This window comes from Chaetodon auriga, chromosome 4, assembly GCF_051107435.1.
Source record: "Chaetodon auriga isolate fChaAug3 chromosome 4, fChaAug3.hap1, whole genome shotgun sequence".
In the NCBI taxonomy this organism is placed as follows: domain Eukaryota; kingdom Metazoa; phylum Chordata; class Actinopteri; order Chaetodontiformes; family Chaetodontidae; genus Chaetodon; species Chaetodon auriga.
The window spans coordinates 27,110,992-27,126,399 of NC_135077.1; the positions used below are offsets into that span (position 1 = coordinate 27,110,992).

At 42.2% G+C, this 15,408-nt stretch overlaps 2 protein-coding genes across 2 annotated transcripts in view; both read right to left on the reverse strand.

The window, feature by feature from the left end:
- Window positions 1–15,408, reverse strand: part of LOC143319756 (uncharacterized) — a 210,441-nt gene that overhangs the window by 115,804 nt on the left and 79,229 nt on the right. The window lies entirely within an intron of this gene.
- tmx2b (thioredoxin-related transmembrane protein 2b) lies at window positions 1,514–9,491 on the reverse strand. The gene is made up of 8 exons (XM_076728827.1): window positions 9,155–9,491; window positions 7,921–7,981; window positions 7,372–7,485; window positions 6,060–6,136; window positions 5,782–5,888; window positions 5,631–5,696; window positions 5,392–5,521; window positions 1,514–4,046 (listed from the first exon to the last, which is right to left on the reverse strand). The coding sequence occupies exons 1-8, from the start codon at window positions 9,341–9,343 to the stop codon at window positions 3,867–3,869; spliced, it is 924 nt and encodes a 307-aa protein (XP_076584942.1). The 5' UTR covers window positions 9,344–9,491; the 3' UTR covers window positions 1,514–3,866.

Below are 15,408 nucleotides of genomic sequence, written 5' to 3' on the forward strand. Positions count from 1 at the left end.
ATACATTCAGTCTGAGTGTCACCTTTAGGTTTTCTTTCTGTGACCAAGCTGTCTTCATCAGGAAAACTTAGGACCACGTTACAATATTACTGGAAACGATAAAACACTTTGCTAAAATCACTGAAGCACACATGATGTTCCCTCAGAGAAGTGAACTCTGATCAATGACATCACATCACATTCCAGCTGTTTTTTTATGTTGCTGTATTTTAAGCCCTCTTCTTTGTCTGACAGGACTGATGGGACATGGGGACAGTGGGCTGTTGGTGTGTTTCAGTAGGACGGGGCTGGGAAACCAAAATCAAAGAAATGACAAATATGTGTACTGTACAGCTTTGTGTGTGTGTGTGTGTGTGTGGATGGCGGATGTTGTGCAGGGCTGGAGGATTGATAATAAACTTAAATAGGTGGAATGTAGTCGCTCTTTTCTCTTTAAATGGATCTCAGACCATCAGGAAGTCTGACCTCTGCGTCATCGGTTCACTGTCAGATTAAAGTTATCTGGCTCCTTTTTCAGTGTTTTCCTTTAATGTTGAGCACTTTGATAAGGTACGATAAAGCTTTATTGATCCCAGTGAATGGCCTTATCAGACTATAAATTCAGCCCTGATCGTAAGCAGCAGAGCAGCTTGTTCTGGTGTGATGTGCAGAGATTTAGACTCCTGACACCTGTGGCATCAGCTCAACACAATGGAGGTGAATGGAATTGTAACTGTCCTGCTGAAGCTACTGAAAACTACCAAACTGGCTCACAGTCCAATGTGTAATGACAGAATCCTGTTTAGTTGAAGCAACCCCAGAGGAAATGGGTACAGTTGGTGTTGTTTTCAGTGCCTCCACCTTACTCTCCTGGGGTCAGATTCATGCACTGCTGTCTCCCACAATGCACTTTTTGATATGACCACTAAAGGGCACCAAAGGAAAGGAAATTTACTTAAAGGCAACACGTGAGGCCTTTGAAGTTGCACTGAACAATATTATGTGAAGACTGGATCAAATGTGTGATACAGGTGATCCATCCACAGAAAGTACCACCTGACTGTAGTTCACCTCCGCTCTACACACCGTGTTCGAGTCCTTTAAAGGTAACACACCACTGTATGCAGCAATGAACCTGCAAAGACAGCAAAGAGGAACACTGCTCCAACGTTAACGTGGTTGTAAACAATGCAAAATTTCAAATGCTGAAGAAGTTTCTCTGGAGTGTGATGTTCAAGGAACTCCAACAGGTAGAAAAACAGAAATGAGGCATCTGTTGGTGAGGTTTTCTAATATTGAAATTAGCAGATATCCTGAATTTGACTGACATAACTGTACACACACACCCTCTGTCAGTACAGTGTATTACATTAATAGTGTACGTATATATAGTGTACTGTGTAGCCACATCAAAGCCCACCTGTCTGAGTGTAATGTAAGAATGAGGCACTACAAAAGGTTTGAGAGGAAAGACAAAGCATCAGCTCAGCACAGACGAGTCATTCTGTCACACGTCTGAAGAACGAAGGCGGCATTGAAACGCTTCATGTGCATCGTTTATTGCATGATTAACAAAACAGGCCAGACCTTTGAGGTGTTTCTGCTCCCTTCATTGTACAGCAAATATACATACAAGCCTCGGAATGCTGCTCAAATGAAATGCAACGTGACGGAAGGTCAAATCAATTTCAAAGTAAAAACAGAAAAGAAAAACAGTTTTAGTAATTAGAATGATTAAGAAATAAACTCACAGTGTCTTCAAAAAAAACAATCTAAACACTTTATGTGTGCATATGTTTACAGTTTACTGCAACAGGAAAAAAGATTAAAATCAAAAATTAGGAATGTTGGAAAAAAAGGTGGAAATAATTCTGGAAAATTCAATCAGATGCCTCTACAACTTGTTTTATCTGGTACGAAAAGACCAGAACAAAACGGTCTTTCTGATCATTAAAAATGTAAAGGCAATTCATAAAAATCAAAATAATAAATAAATAAAAACAAAAGTGGACGTCTGAATGTCTCAGACAATCGTGGAATGTCCTGCGGTCTCATTAGGACCAGACTTCAGTGTGAAACATGCTCAGTTCATCATCATGCTAACAGCTTCAAAGCATACAAGCTCTGTCCAGTATTCAGCAACAACACGCAGGACAGTGTTTGACATCATTTGATTGGCAAACGTGACATTAAAGTCTGAATGGAGACAAGGAAATGCAAAGGCTGCGCTAAGCTTCACGGATCCAAGCAGAGCAAAGTCTTCAATATCCAGTTCATGACAATCACTGGAGCTAGTGTCATGGCACTGTCTAATGTTAGACCATTTCAGGTGAGCAGTGTGTTCAGGTGAGCTCTGCTGGCTGCCAAAATCACCCAGTTTCTCAATCACAGGCTCAGGACCTGAGGTTGGATCTCTCCATGTGAAAGCGGGGCCATCGATGATACTTGGTTGACTGAAGTCTGCGACCATGCAAGCAGCTCTGGTTGTCCTTAGCTGCAGCACTGATTTGACTGAAATGCTAAAGTTAGCATGCTGACATGCTCACAATGACAATGCTAACATGCTGATGTTTAGCAGGTGTAATATTTACCATGATGGCGCTTGATGAAGAAACACAACCTCACAAAAGTCAGTCAGATTTGGGGGATCCAAACAGAGAGCCGACCAGAAAAGGTTGAGAAACTGTGAAATATTGAGTTCCAGTGGATGCTGAAGCTCGAGCACTGCTTGCTTCCAAAAACATAAAAATACTGGCTGCCTTATTGATTACGTAAGAATTTAGGTAGTCAAAAAAACAGTGCAACCAAATCAGTATAAAACCTGAAGGTGTAATAACAAACTGTCTTGCAGGTTAGCCATGACTGTGCAGCATGAACGCAGGAAACGTAATGCGCTAAGCGAGGGCTGAACACTGTCAGGTTCATCTCAACACAAAATAAAAAGCAACAACAAAGGACAGGTGGAACCTACGGAAATAAAATGAGAGGAAACTGATGGAATGTTGGGTCAGAAAAACCTGAATGACAGAAGAGCTGAGCTTGTACCCTCAACAACAGCACGAATTCCAGTCCAGGAATGAACAGAGAAGCTGTCCAACTATGAGTCAACTCCAGTAAAACCACCCGACTCATGCAGACGTGTTGATGTTAAACAAGCGCTCCCATGTGACATCTGTCACTTCCAACCAAAACCACCACAAACCTCAACGTACTGCTTAACACTGCGGATGAATTCTATGTCAGCCTACCTGCTGTGTACCAGAGCTACAGCTTAGTTCACATGAAAATACAGTTAATCAGAGAATGATTAATAATAAAATCTAGCATCACATTCACTGTCTCCTCACTGTTCATTAGTAACAACTCAACTGACTCTCCTAAATTAGAAGCCGCTCAGACTTCACAGCTGTACCCATCAGGAAGTGTGGTGTAGACTCTAATAATCCAGTGCACGTGGCAGGTCTGCACAGCTTCATTCCAGACCATGTTCAACATTATGAGCCCCTTCAAAAGCTGTTTACTGTATCCCAGTCTGCTGCTCCTCTTAAGTGAACGCTTGTTCTTTTTGTTATTTAATAAAGGGAAAACAGACTGAAGTCACTGTAGCTGCACCACTGTCAAATGTTTGGGTTTCAGCAGTTGCAGTGTTGAATGGTACTGCGGCAAGTTTAGTTCTCAGAGCAGAAAAAAAGGCCAGGCACAAACACAAATACAGTCACGCCTGGACTTTTTCTCTCATGGGGGGGTGGAGGGACAATATGATCCACAGCGACATCAGTCCTGTTCTGATTCATGAGTTAACCAAAAAAAAAAAAAACACTTTGAAGAGGAGAGGGAAGAAGAGCCACGAGCTCCATCCACAAGTCCAGGGAGAGACACAAACCATCTTATTTGTCCTTCTTGGATTCGACCTCCTGGCCATGGGCGGGGGCTTCCTGCTGCTCGGGCTCCTCCTCCTCGGGGACTGGTGGGAACTGGGATTGGCCGACCTTGTCTCCTTTGGTCTTGTTGAGCTTCTTGGATTTCTGGTAGAGTTCATTCAGGTTGAACTCTCGGATGATGTTCTCCTGGTGGCGAGTGACAGACATCTTACTGACATGAACTTATTTGCATTTTACAGTTTAAATGCAAGAAAACCCACAATGACCCAAGATGTTTAGTCGCTGCATCCAAACACAGTCACTGCAACTGCAGGTGTGCTCAATGAATGATGTCCTGATGACAAAGGACCTTTATTTACAGTGGACAGTGTGCAGGTCTGTGCGTGTGTGTGTGTGTGTATGTGTGTGTGGCACGATTGTGTATGTACTCATGTGAGCTGGGATGAGTGTAGATGTTCATGTGTGTTCATGTCTGCGTGTGGTTCAATGTGAACTGGGACACTCCAGACCCTTTGCCAGATAAAACACACGCTGTAAGTGTTTTTGTGCTGTAACACAAAGCCACATTCTTTCTCCTTAAATGGAAACTCAGAATTGAGCACTGCGAGACGTTGAGCTGCTGACTCCTGATAAGCCTAAGTTGGACCCTTGAAGCTCATCTGATACACATATGAACTGGATTCAGGCGAAAGTACAGCACCAGCTTATAAAGGGATAAATAAAAGTATATAGGAGATCTAGGAGTTGAGATGGAATGATGCAAACACCACCTATCATGCAGCCAGATGATGGAGGTACAGCACAAAAATTACACACACCAAGAAGGAAACTTCTGGGTTTCCTATAAGCAGCAGCTGTAAACTGCTCTAAACCAGTCACATGACATCTACCTTGGGATCTGGGACATGTCGCTCTGTGCTGTCTGACATTGTGCAGACAAAATGACACTAGTGCTGTTATGGTATGAAGCCTGTATACTTATTAGAACTGACCATAATGTGTCCATGGTGTCGAGCTTTGAAAAGTTGGCAAGAAACACTGACAGATTCTTAGGCTGCTTTACTTATTCTTTGATTTCAATAGAGACTTTTCTAACTTTAGACTACAGCCCAGCTCCAAGAGAGTTGAGACGCTGTGTAAAACAAATAAAAACGATGCAATGATTTGCAAATCCTTTTCGAAATATATATTCAAGTGAATACAAGGCCAAGACAAGATATCTACTGTTCAATCTTTCTTTCTTTCTCTGGAAACACACTCTCATCTTGAACTTGAGACAGGTGGAGGGCTCTGCTGTTGTCACTGTGTTGGTTAACTGTCTCGTTCAGAGAAGCTTTCAGTTTGTGAGCTGCTCTGAGCTAAGGCGCATTAACTACAACTCCAACTGTGAAAAATGTCAGTAACACAATTAATACTTCTAAAGCAATATTCAGTTGAAAACTGTAAAAGACAAGAAGCACTGCATAAAAAACTGACAGCACTGTGTGTGTGGACACACACACAGACAGACAAACAGACTGTCCAGTCTGACCTCAGTGAAGCTCCAGGACACTGCTCTGCCCTTCTTGTCCACCTGGGGGCGCCGCATCACCTCCTTCCCTCCCTGAAACAACACCAAGGATGGGAGCTGTTTGGACAGTGGAGACGTGGACACCTTGTACCTACAGGACAGAATTAAACCCATATGAGACAACATGTCCACATTTCCAGTTGGTCCTCTCTGAACACTTGAAGAGGCAAATTTCTTGAGGACAAAAGTAAATGTCTTACTTCTTGGAAACCTCTCCATAACGTCCAATGTCCACTTTGCCAAACTTGAGGCCGGCACAGTTATACCTGAAACACAAAGCACTTGAAGTTCTCTTGTTCTTGTAACTGAGTGCACGTGGTGCCTTCACTGAGTGGGTGGATGGAGTCTTACTTGAGAGACAGATCGGCATAGACGGAAGCAAAGGACTGGCACTCTGGAGACCAGTTGGCAAAAAATTCAACGATCCATGTGACACGAGTGTCTCTGTCCAGCTCATCCTGCATGCGCACGCGCGCGCGCACACACACACACACACACACACACACACACACACACACACACACACACACACACACAGAGTTTTGATTTGTCACTGAAAACAAAGTGCACAGATCTTCGCTCCTCATAATGAACTAACTGCTACTGTGAATTCTACCAGTTTGACTCACGTCAATGGTTTTGTCGCTGAAGTATTTGATGTACTCTGGTCCCATGTAAAGAGGAGGTTTACAGGTCATCAAAAACACTGAAACACACAAAGAACAGAAGAAGAGGTTAACATGAGGACTACATGAGACAATACCTGCAGAGCTAGTACTGAAACGATGACAGACATGGTCACACATTTGATCAGTTATTTCTAAAGCAAAAATACCTCAGATTCTTTGGTTCCACATTCTGCAGTCTGAACATTTGCTGCTTTTCTTTGTGTTTTTCACTGTACAGAAAAGTGAAACCTGTTTGTTTTCTTTGTTTTTAGTTGTTGGACACAGACAGACAGAGAAGCGATGTGAAGGTGTGGTGGGCACCTCACAGACTGTTACTTCAAACAGTAATCACCTGATTAATCAATAACAAAATAATGATCTTCTCTGTGTGATAGGATGCCGAAATGGATACAGATATCTGGGGGCTGATGCAACAAGTCTCACCTATCAGAAATATTTGGATTGTACTATGTTCACAAATAATATTTTACTTTTGATAAATGTCCACTTAAATGTCCATGTCCTCTCACTTTTAAGTATTTACTCTGATCTCCGAAAGAGGGTCTGAGTGTTCCATCTTCAAGCAGACATCTACCACGAAAGCAAAGGCTCTATTCTTCAAATCTGGATAAGCTTGATTTTCAGCTTGATTTCATTGGTTTTTATGTTTCTGACAGATTTTGCTCACTCTTCTCACAGGCAGAATGTGTTTAGGGCGTATCTCAGCTCTAAGTCAACGACAGTGCAGCTGCAGTGAATCCTATAACAAATCAAACCTTTAAGTGCATTTGAAGAACCACGTCAGGATTAACAGGATCTTTTCATCTGGTGAACATCATGCTAGCCTGGATTAGCATTTCAAACAAAAACCCCTATGCAGACCAAAGCAGCAACGTGTTCGTCGGTCTCTCAATATTTGGGACTTCCCTGCCCTGTCTGTCGCTTCCAGCTCCAAGGCGTGTGTGTTCATGGTAATGAAGGAACTTGTCACACAGTGCAACAGTGTGTCACTGGTGTGTTTTTAATGGGTTTTGCACAACAATGGAGCTCTATGGCACAGGAATAAGACAAGCTCTGGGTACATACTAAATACTTGTTACCAGGATACATTCATTGTTGGTTTTGGTCTTTCAAGTGGATTTGTTGACAGCAAGACAAATAATTAATGTCACCAGACTTTAGGCCACGTCTGCCTATTTTTTTTTTAGATTCATCACACAGGAAACTGAAGAGTCAGCTGATGTACGTATGCAATAGTAAAGGCTGGACTGACCTATGCAGAGTGTCAGGTAGAGCAGTCCCATCCTGATGTCCAGTCTGAAGAACAGGATGACATTGGCCACTTTGCTGAACAGGATGATGTTGCCCACATGCTGCTCCACAGTTACTGACACAAACACATAAAAATTTCATTACAAAAATCATTTCAATTAGGAGACTGTCGATATGTGCTAACTGAACATGACAATGGCTCATATTCAGTAAAATGCACTATTTCAAGCCTGAAACACGGAAAGAAATTCCATGACATCTAATGAGTTTCTTTTAAATTTTTTTTTCTTACGATTTTCCACTGAAAAAACAGCTATTATGATTAACAATCTGGCAGGCAGAAGATGACACTTACAGAAAGATATCTGACATTTTAAGAATGATGTTTGGTCATTAACGTTGGTTTAATCTTGTATCATTACACTCTCCTAACTACCTTTATGTAGGTCATGGTTCGAGGTCGTACCATTATCACCCATACATCAGATTGTCAAATGACATGCCATCATATTGCTGCTGAGAAAAAATATAAAAGAAGGCATTTACTCACTCGCTCGTCTGTTCTTCATCATGACGATGGCGCTGAGGAACATGAGGATCTCCACCTCTCTCTGAGAAGGCAAACATGACATGTCTTCACTGTGGCCTGCCACGTTAACCAGTCTGTTCATTTTAGTGTCAGAGTGTCAAAAACAAGACATATCCTCAAGAGCATTTAGGTCACGGTGGGAGACCATGATCAGACTACCTGGTAAAACTTAAACATGATACACATGAATCTCCCATAAAACCAGACCTGCGGACACTTTGCAGCAGCATAACTGTATAATGTGCCAGCAGGGGACAGAGAGCATGGAGACAGTGTCAACCAATAATGGTAAAAGGTAATCTTCTTGTAAATTTATTCAGTACAACTGCATGAACGCAGTATAATTTTATATCAGTTGTGTGTAATGTGCTTTCAACAAACACATATGGTGCAGGATGCTTGCAATGAAACCCTGAAAGTTTCAGCAGGTGGGCGCAAGCATGTCCTCTCACAGAGCTTCAACATGAATGATAATACTTCATCTCCAAGCTTCAGTAGCAGCTACTGGAATGTGGAGACCACCGTTGCTGTCCAGTCTACGCTCTGTGGCGACAATGTCACAACAAACTCCATTAAAAATCTAAGAGTTTTAAGCCATTTCGCTTGGCGATTAGTGCTGGAGCCTGAGATTTACGATTCGTAACAGTTTAGGTGGGATCCACGTTTAACGATATATTCGGTAAACAGTCATCACACGATTTGACTTGTTTCTATAAAAATCTTTATTCGTATACTCTCGTGTAACAATGACGGATTCGCCGTGCAATTCTGCAACTGAACGTAACTGATGTTAAAGGACGTCAAATATTTTGCTAACGCGAGCTTGCTAAAGCAATACTGAATGGCAAAACGCGACGAACTACAAATTATTTCTGTACTTAAATAAAAGACGATTTACATAATCTATATGAGCCGTATATAAAACAATACCTTAATGAATTGCAATGAGTTAGAAATAAAGTTTTTGACTTGAACACATCTGTCAATAAGCAAAACAGGATGAATTAGCAGTATTTTGACCGTGGTTTGGCCTGTCATTCCCTATAGCTCACAGTAGCTAATGTCACCTGGCCCATGCTATTAGCCTGTCCAACGACCCACAAACGTGTCCATCCACTGAGCAGCTAGCTAGCTAACTTCAGTTGATACCAATTCTTGAAAAGTCATTTGTGACTTTCTGGAATTTTCTACGGACCCAGTCAAAGTCGCAGGAGTTGCCGTCCTCTCGCTGTGTGGCCAGATGGTCGCAGATGCCAGGCGTCTTGCGAACAGCTAGAAAAGCTATAGACATGAAAAGCGAGGCTATATAGTATGGCTTCAGCAGCCACTTATACACCTGCGGGAGGTGGTACAGGAAAGCGAATAACGGCGTTAGTAGAGCCATTTTCTATTTAGCCGTGGCACTACAACTAAAACGAGAACAGGCTCCGAAAAACACTTGACCGATGGATGGAGCCGTTAGGTCAATATGAATGCTCAATGCTAGCTGGATGGTTCTTCACAGACTAAAAGTAACCGGATATACCTGTTCTGGTTTAGCTGGATGTTAAAATAAAAGCTTTGATAATTTCATGCCAGGCACCGTGTGACTTTTAAATGTATTTTAAGTAAACACCTATATTTTGCTTTATATTTTGGTACTTTTGTGAGTTCTTCTCACCGACAGGGGCGTTTTCTAACCCATATCAACATATATCTGTTTTTAATATGAAGGTATAAGACACAACTTCCTGTGTAGCTGTGGCGAAGTCTCGGCGGCTTGGTTCAGCTTGACAGTTTGCAGTCGGCAAAATTGTAAAGAAGTCCTCATTTAAAGGGGCGGAAAGAAGTGCGGAGGTCAATCAGGACGAATGTGGTATAATACGCGCTGATTGGTCAGAGCAGAGAACAGACTGCGAATTGTATGAATAATACCTGTCCCATTGGCCGATGTTTATTAACTTACATTAAGGGTGGCTAAGCTTCAATGTAGTGTTCTTTCATGATTCACTTCTTTGTCTAGCAACGTTTCTAAGTCCAGTACTCACTCAGGACACCAGGGGAGCTTTCAGGGTGTCAGAAGTTCTAAAGGTAGATTCTGTGCACCTCCAACCCAACTCAGAATTATTTTGTGGATAAAGACAGATGGATCATTGCCATATGTTCAAAAATAGCACAGTTATAATATATATTTTAAAAACCAACAGCATCATCAGATCAGAAAGAAAAGTTCACTTGTGTTAGCTGCAGCCTTTTTCACCACCTTGTCATCATAGGAAAAGCACAAGTGTTACTAACAACATTAATGATGGCTCTGTTATCCAAGGCTATGTTCCAAACTGCATTCATGTACTGGTACATGCAGTGTGCATACAACTGGGACATACTTACTACGTATATACTACTTTGTCATAACATTGTACTTTTGACTTTGACTCTCTTACTCATACATCTGTTAAGCAGTAATAGTATTTTAATGTGTACATTACACACACAAGTTGCAAAACATTTGTAGAACTTACACTTAAATGCACCGTCATCTGTCATTGTGGCTTCTGTCATCCGTCCGTGACAGATGTTTGCTGGCTTGTGTACTACACATTGTGACTGAATGCACTATTTTTGGCATACTGCATTTGATGTACTATGTATTGGGACACTTTAAATCTTTTCCTGACATACTAAATAGTATAATACGATGGGTATTTAAAGGCAGCCCAAGTGTCCCTGTAAGCCATGACAGCAAGTCAATATGCAACATGGAAGTCTTTTTAAACAACACTAATCAGAGAGGAATGCTGCTAAAAATCAAGAAGTACATTTGTTAAAGGTTGGTTAACCCATCACAGAAAACATACTTTTCTCACTTAACCTGGCTAGTATGTAGCCATGCAGATAGTTATATTTGCTAAACTCTTGAGATCCTGACTTGAGAATCTACTGCCTCCTCAGTACCATGGCAGGGAGATTTTATTTCTGTTGTTCACATCATTCAAAAACTTGAAGAAATAGTTTCTTTCTATTTGAACCTTTGACTGTCAAAGTGATCCAGTGAATTACAACCAGAACCCTAAAACTAAACCGCAGAGGAATGCTGGACGTTCATTTAGAATGCAGGTCGTTACGTTGTTCCTGACAGGCCGCAGACCTGCTCATCATGAATCCTTTACCTGCTGTGAAAAGAATCATCTGTTTCCACCACAAAGCTGTGGAGGACTTACACTGGCTCCTGCTTTCTGCCATTACACCGGCTGAACATTCCAAGCTGTTATTGTCCAACCACATATTTTGTTGTTTGATTTGGAAGACTTGTCAGCATTTCTGCGAGGAAAAGGAAAAGACATGCAAGAAGAGAGAAGATAAAAAATAGAAGTACTTGTGGCAAGTCAAAGTTTTTTGTCTGTAGGTCAAAATTCTAATATAATGTGTCAGTCATAATAAGAATTTTCAAACACAAAGTCAAAATTATGAAAGTCAGAATTCTGACATATTGTCTCTTTCAATTCCACTGCCAACAAAGTCAAAAGTGTACAAAGTCAAAACAAGACAGAGGGTCAAAATTCTGACACAAGTCAAGATGTTGATGTACTCAAACGAATTATGTCAAAATTTGGACTTATCTCATAAATTTTGACTGAAAAGGTAAAACAAAAACTTGTTATGCTAGAATTTCAAACGATATATATTTTTATTCTTATCACCCCTTATTCATCGTTGCGGTTGTTATTTCTTATCTGTCACTTATTTTCCTGACAGAAACAGTCTTCAACACAAAGCCTCTGATTGATTGATAGACAATGGTTACAGCCGCATTTCTGAGCTGTGAGTAAGAAATAAATATTCACCTCAGCTGAAGTGAAGGTTATCGCACAATGATCTGACCCCCTCACATCAAATTGGATTGTGTTTTTCCGATGAAACATGTATCATCAGCAAGTGAAACCTTGAACATGATGAGTGGACATCTCCAAAAAGGAATGTGGGAATGCAGCTTATTTCTTGCCCAATTTTCCCACCTGACTTGAACGCAGCACAAGTATGTAGTGGAACAATCTCTGCCCTTTGCTCTGGAATGACATCTTCATGTGTGGATTTTGGATTTATGAGCTCATCACCTACATTTGATGATGAATTTACACATGTATTAAAATGGAAAAAGACACCTTCAAATGGCCTTTAAATCCGATATTTCCAATCACTTGAATAAAATCAAACACCAGAGAACCAGTTACCAGGGCAAGGTATCAAACAGCATTCACAAATATTTGTACATTTCTGCTGTTTTTATCTTGTCTGTCAACCAAGTCTGCCTATGCAGGGTTCTAAATTAACTTTTTTGATCACCAGCCAATGTGGCTGGTGACCCTCTAAAGTTACCAGCCAATCAGAATTTCCACTAGCCAAATTTTTTCCCGGTGAAAATAAGAGATTAGGAGTGCCACTGAATACATTTGATCATTTTATTTACATTGTTGGCATGAAAAATGCACAGAATGTACAACACATGAAACAAAATATACACAGAAAGTGCAAACATTTAATTTCTACAAACAAAAAATGCTGTCAGATTTATTATTTTATAAAAGACATTTTTCCAGTAAGTATTTAGTATCATTACATTCCTAATAAAATGTATTTTTCCTTTCAACTTAAAGTGTTTCTACTTTCCTTCTTTAATAAGAAATATATATAAGTAACAGCCATGACTTAAACACTTGCAAAAAATTGCATTGGTAATAAATTGAATTATGTATGTACAACTAGAAAACACAAATAGTGCAGCAGTCAGTATTGCAGACTCCTTAGGCTTTCCTGATGACTTCGGGCACTCATGGTCCTTTACTGCCTCGACTTTAAAATTATTAGTCCCCACCACAAAATTATTCGTCTTGTTTTTTTCTTTCGTGTACATGCGGCAATCCTTACAAAACATGACGGCATTTTCGTGATCAAACACAAGCCATTCACGACCTGTAAGCCATTTAGCGTTAAACTTTCTTTTCTTCGTTTCGCACGCTTTGTCGACATTCTCATCCCCTGCCTCCTTCCTCTTCTCGCCCCCAGACGTCTGTCCCAACCACCGCAGCATTTAGTTTAACTTTACTTTTTACTTTTAGCTAGCTCAGTCTCCTTTTTTACAGTTTATACGCCGCCGTTCATTCTTCTTCTTCTTCTTTGTGTTTGCGTTTCCGTGGTTTCTCGCGCCGGTTGCACTACAGACCAGAGTCCTGCACGGGTCCAATTTTCAAAACCCGTGCCCGCCCCGCCCGTCAATCATCAGACCCGTGAACCGACCCGTTACCCGTGATTACATCAAATGTCAAACCAGCCCTGCCCCGCCCGTCAAAAAATGGACCCGTGCAGCCTGTCAAATTCATTCATCTTCTATACCCGCATATCCCTTTCGGGGTTGCAGGGGGCTGGAGCCTATCCCAGCTAGCAATGGGCGAGAGGCGGGGTACACCTGAACCGGTCGCCAGCCGATTGCAGCAGTCTAAATTGTAAAAAATTGTAAAATTGTCTTTATGGCCTTTTATCACTAAGGGGGCTGGAGCCTATCCCAGCTAGCAATGGGCGAGAGGCGGGGTACACCTGAACCGGTCGCCAGCCGATTACAGCAGCCTAAATTGTAAAAAATTGTTAAATTGTCTTTATGGCCTTTTATCACTAAGGGGGCTGGAGCCTATCCCAGCTAGCAATGGGCGAGAGGCGGGGTACACCTGAACCGGTCGCCAGCCGATTACAGCAGCCTAAATTGTAAAAAATTGTTAAATTGTCTTTATGGCCTTTTATCACTAAGGGGGCTGGAGCCTATCCCAGCTAGCAATGGGCGAGAGGCGGGGTACACCTGAACCGGTCGCCAGCCGATTACAGCAGCCTAAATTGTAAAAAATTGTAAAATTGTCTTTATGGCCTTTTATCACTAAGGTGAGAAGAGCATTCAATGAGGGAAACAGGACGAAGGGGGAAGTTTTTAGGGTGCAATCCATTGTAACTGAGAAGCTTTCATTCATTCATCTTCTATACCCGCATATCCCTTTCGGGGTTGCGGGGGGCTGGAGCCTATCCCAGCTAGCAATGGGCGAGAGGCGGGGTACACCTGAACCGGTCGCCAGCCGATTACAGCAGCCTAAATTGTAAAACATTGTTAAATTGTCTTTATGGCCTTTTATCACTAAGGGGGCTGGAGCCTATCCCAGCTAGCAATGGGCGAGAGGCGGGGTACACCTGAACCGGTCGCCAGCCGATTACAGCAGCCTAAATTGTAAAACATTGTTAAATTGTCTTTATGGCCTTTTATCACTAAGGGGGCTGGAGCCTATCCCAGCTAGCAATGGGCGAGAGGCGGGGTACACCTGAACCGGTCGCCAGCCGATTACAGCAGCCTAAATTGTAAAAAATTGTTAAATTGTCTTTATGGCCTTTTATCACTAAGGGGGCTGGAGCCTATCCCAGCTAGCAATGGGCGAGAGGCGGGGTACACCTGAACCGGTCGCCAGCCGATTACAGCAGCCTAAATTGTAAAAAATTGTAAAATTGTCTTTATGGCCTTTTATCACTAAGGTGAGAAGAGCATTCAATGAGGGAAACAGGACGAAGGGGGAAGTTTTTAGGGTGCAATCCATTGTAACTGAGAAGCTTTCATTCATTCATCTTCTATACCCGCATATCCCTTTCGGGGTTGCGGGGGGCTGGAGCCTATCCCAGCTAGCAATGGGCGAGAGGCGGGGTACACCTGAACCGGTCGCCAGCCGATTGCAGCAGTCTAAATTGTAAAAAATTGTAAAATTGTCTTTATGGCCTTTTATCACTAAGGGGGCTGGAGCCTATCCCAGCTAGCAATGGGCGAGAGGCGGGGTACACCTGAACCGGTCGCCAGCCGATTGCAGCAGTCTAAATTGTAAAAAATTGTAAAATTGTCTTTATGGCCTTTTATCACTAAGGGGGCTGGAGCCTATCCCAGCTAGCAATGGGCGAGAGGCGGGGTACACCTGAACCGGTCGCCAGCCGATTACAGCAGCCTAAATTGTAAAAAATTGTTAAATTGTCTTTATGGCCTTTTATCACTAAGGGGGCTGGAGCCTATCCCAGCTAGCAATGGGCGAGAGGCGGGGTACACCTGAACCGGTCGCCAGCCGATTACAGCAGCCTAAATTGTAAAAAATTGTAAAATTGTCTTTATGGCCTTTTATCACTAAGGTGAGAAGAGCATTCAATGAGGGAAACAGGACGAAGGGGGAAGTTTTTAGGGTGCAATCCATTGTAACTGAGAAGCTTTCATTCATTCATCTTCTATACCCGCATATCCCTTTCGGGGTTGCGGGGGGCTGGAGCCTATCCCAGCTAGCAATGGGCGAGAGGCGGGGTACACCTGAACCGGTCGCCAGCCGATTGCAGCAGTCTAAATTGTAAAAAATTGTAAAATTGTCTTTATGGCCTTTTATCACTAAGGGGGCTGGAGCCTATCCC

Bases quoted from the DNA above. Each gene is read 5' to 3' on its own strand.
- tmx2b (XM_076728827.1), bottom strand. From the start codon at position 9,343: ATGGCTCTACTAACGCCGTTATTCGCTTTCCTGTACCACCTCCCGCAG. The intron at 5,697-5,781 runs GTAAGACTCCAT...TTTGTGTTTCAG, and splicing joins TATGCCGATCTGTCTCTCAA to GTATAACTGTGCCGGCCTCA. The intron at 5,522-5,630 runs GTAAGACATTTA...TCTGTCCTGTAG, and splicing joins TATGGAGAGGTTTCCAAGAA to GTACAAGGTGTCCACGTCTC.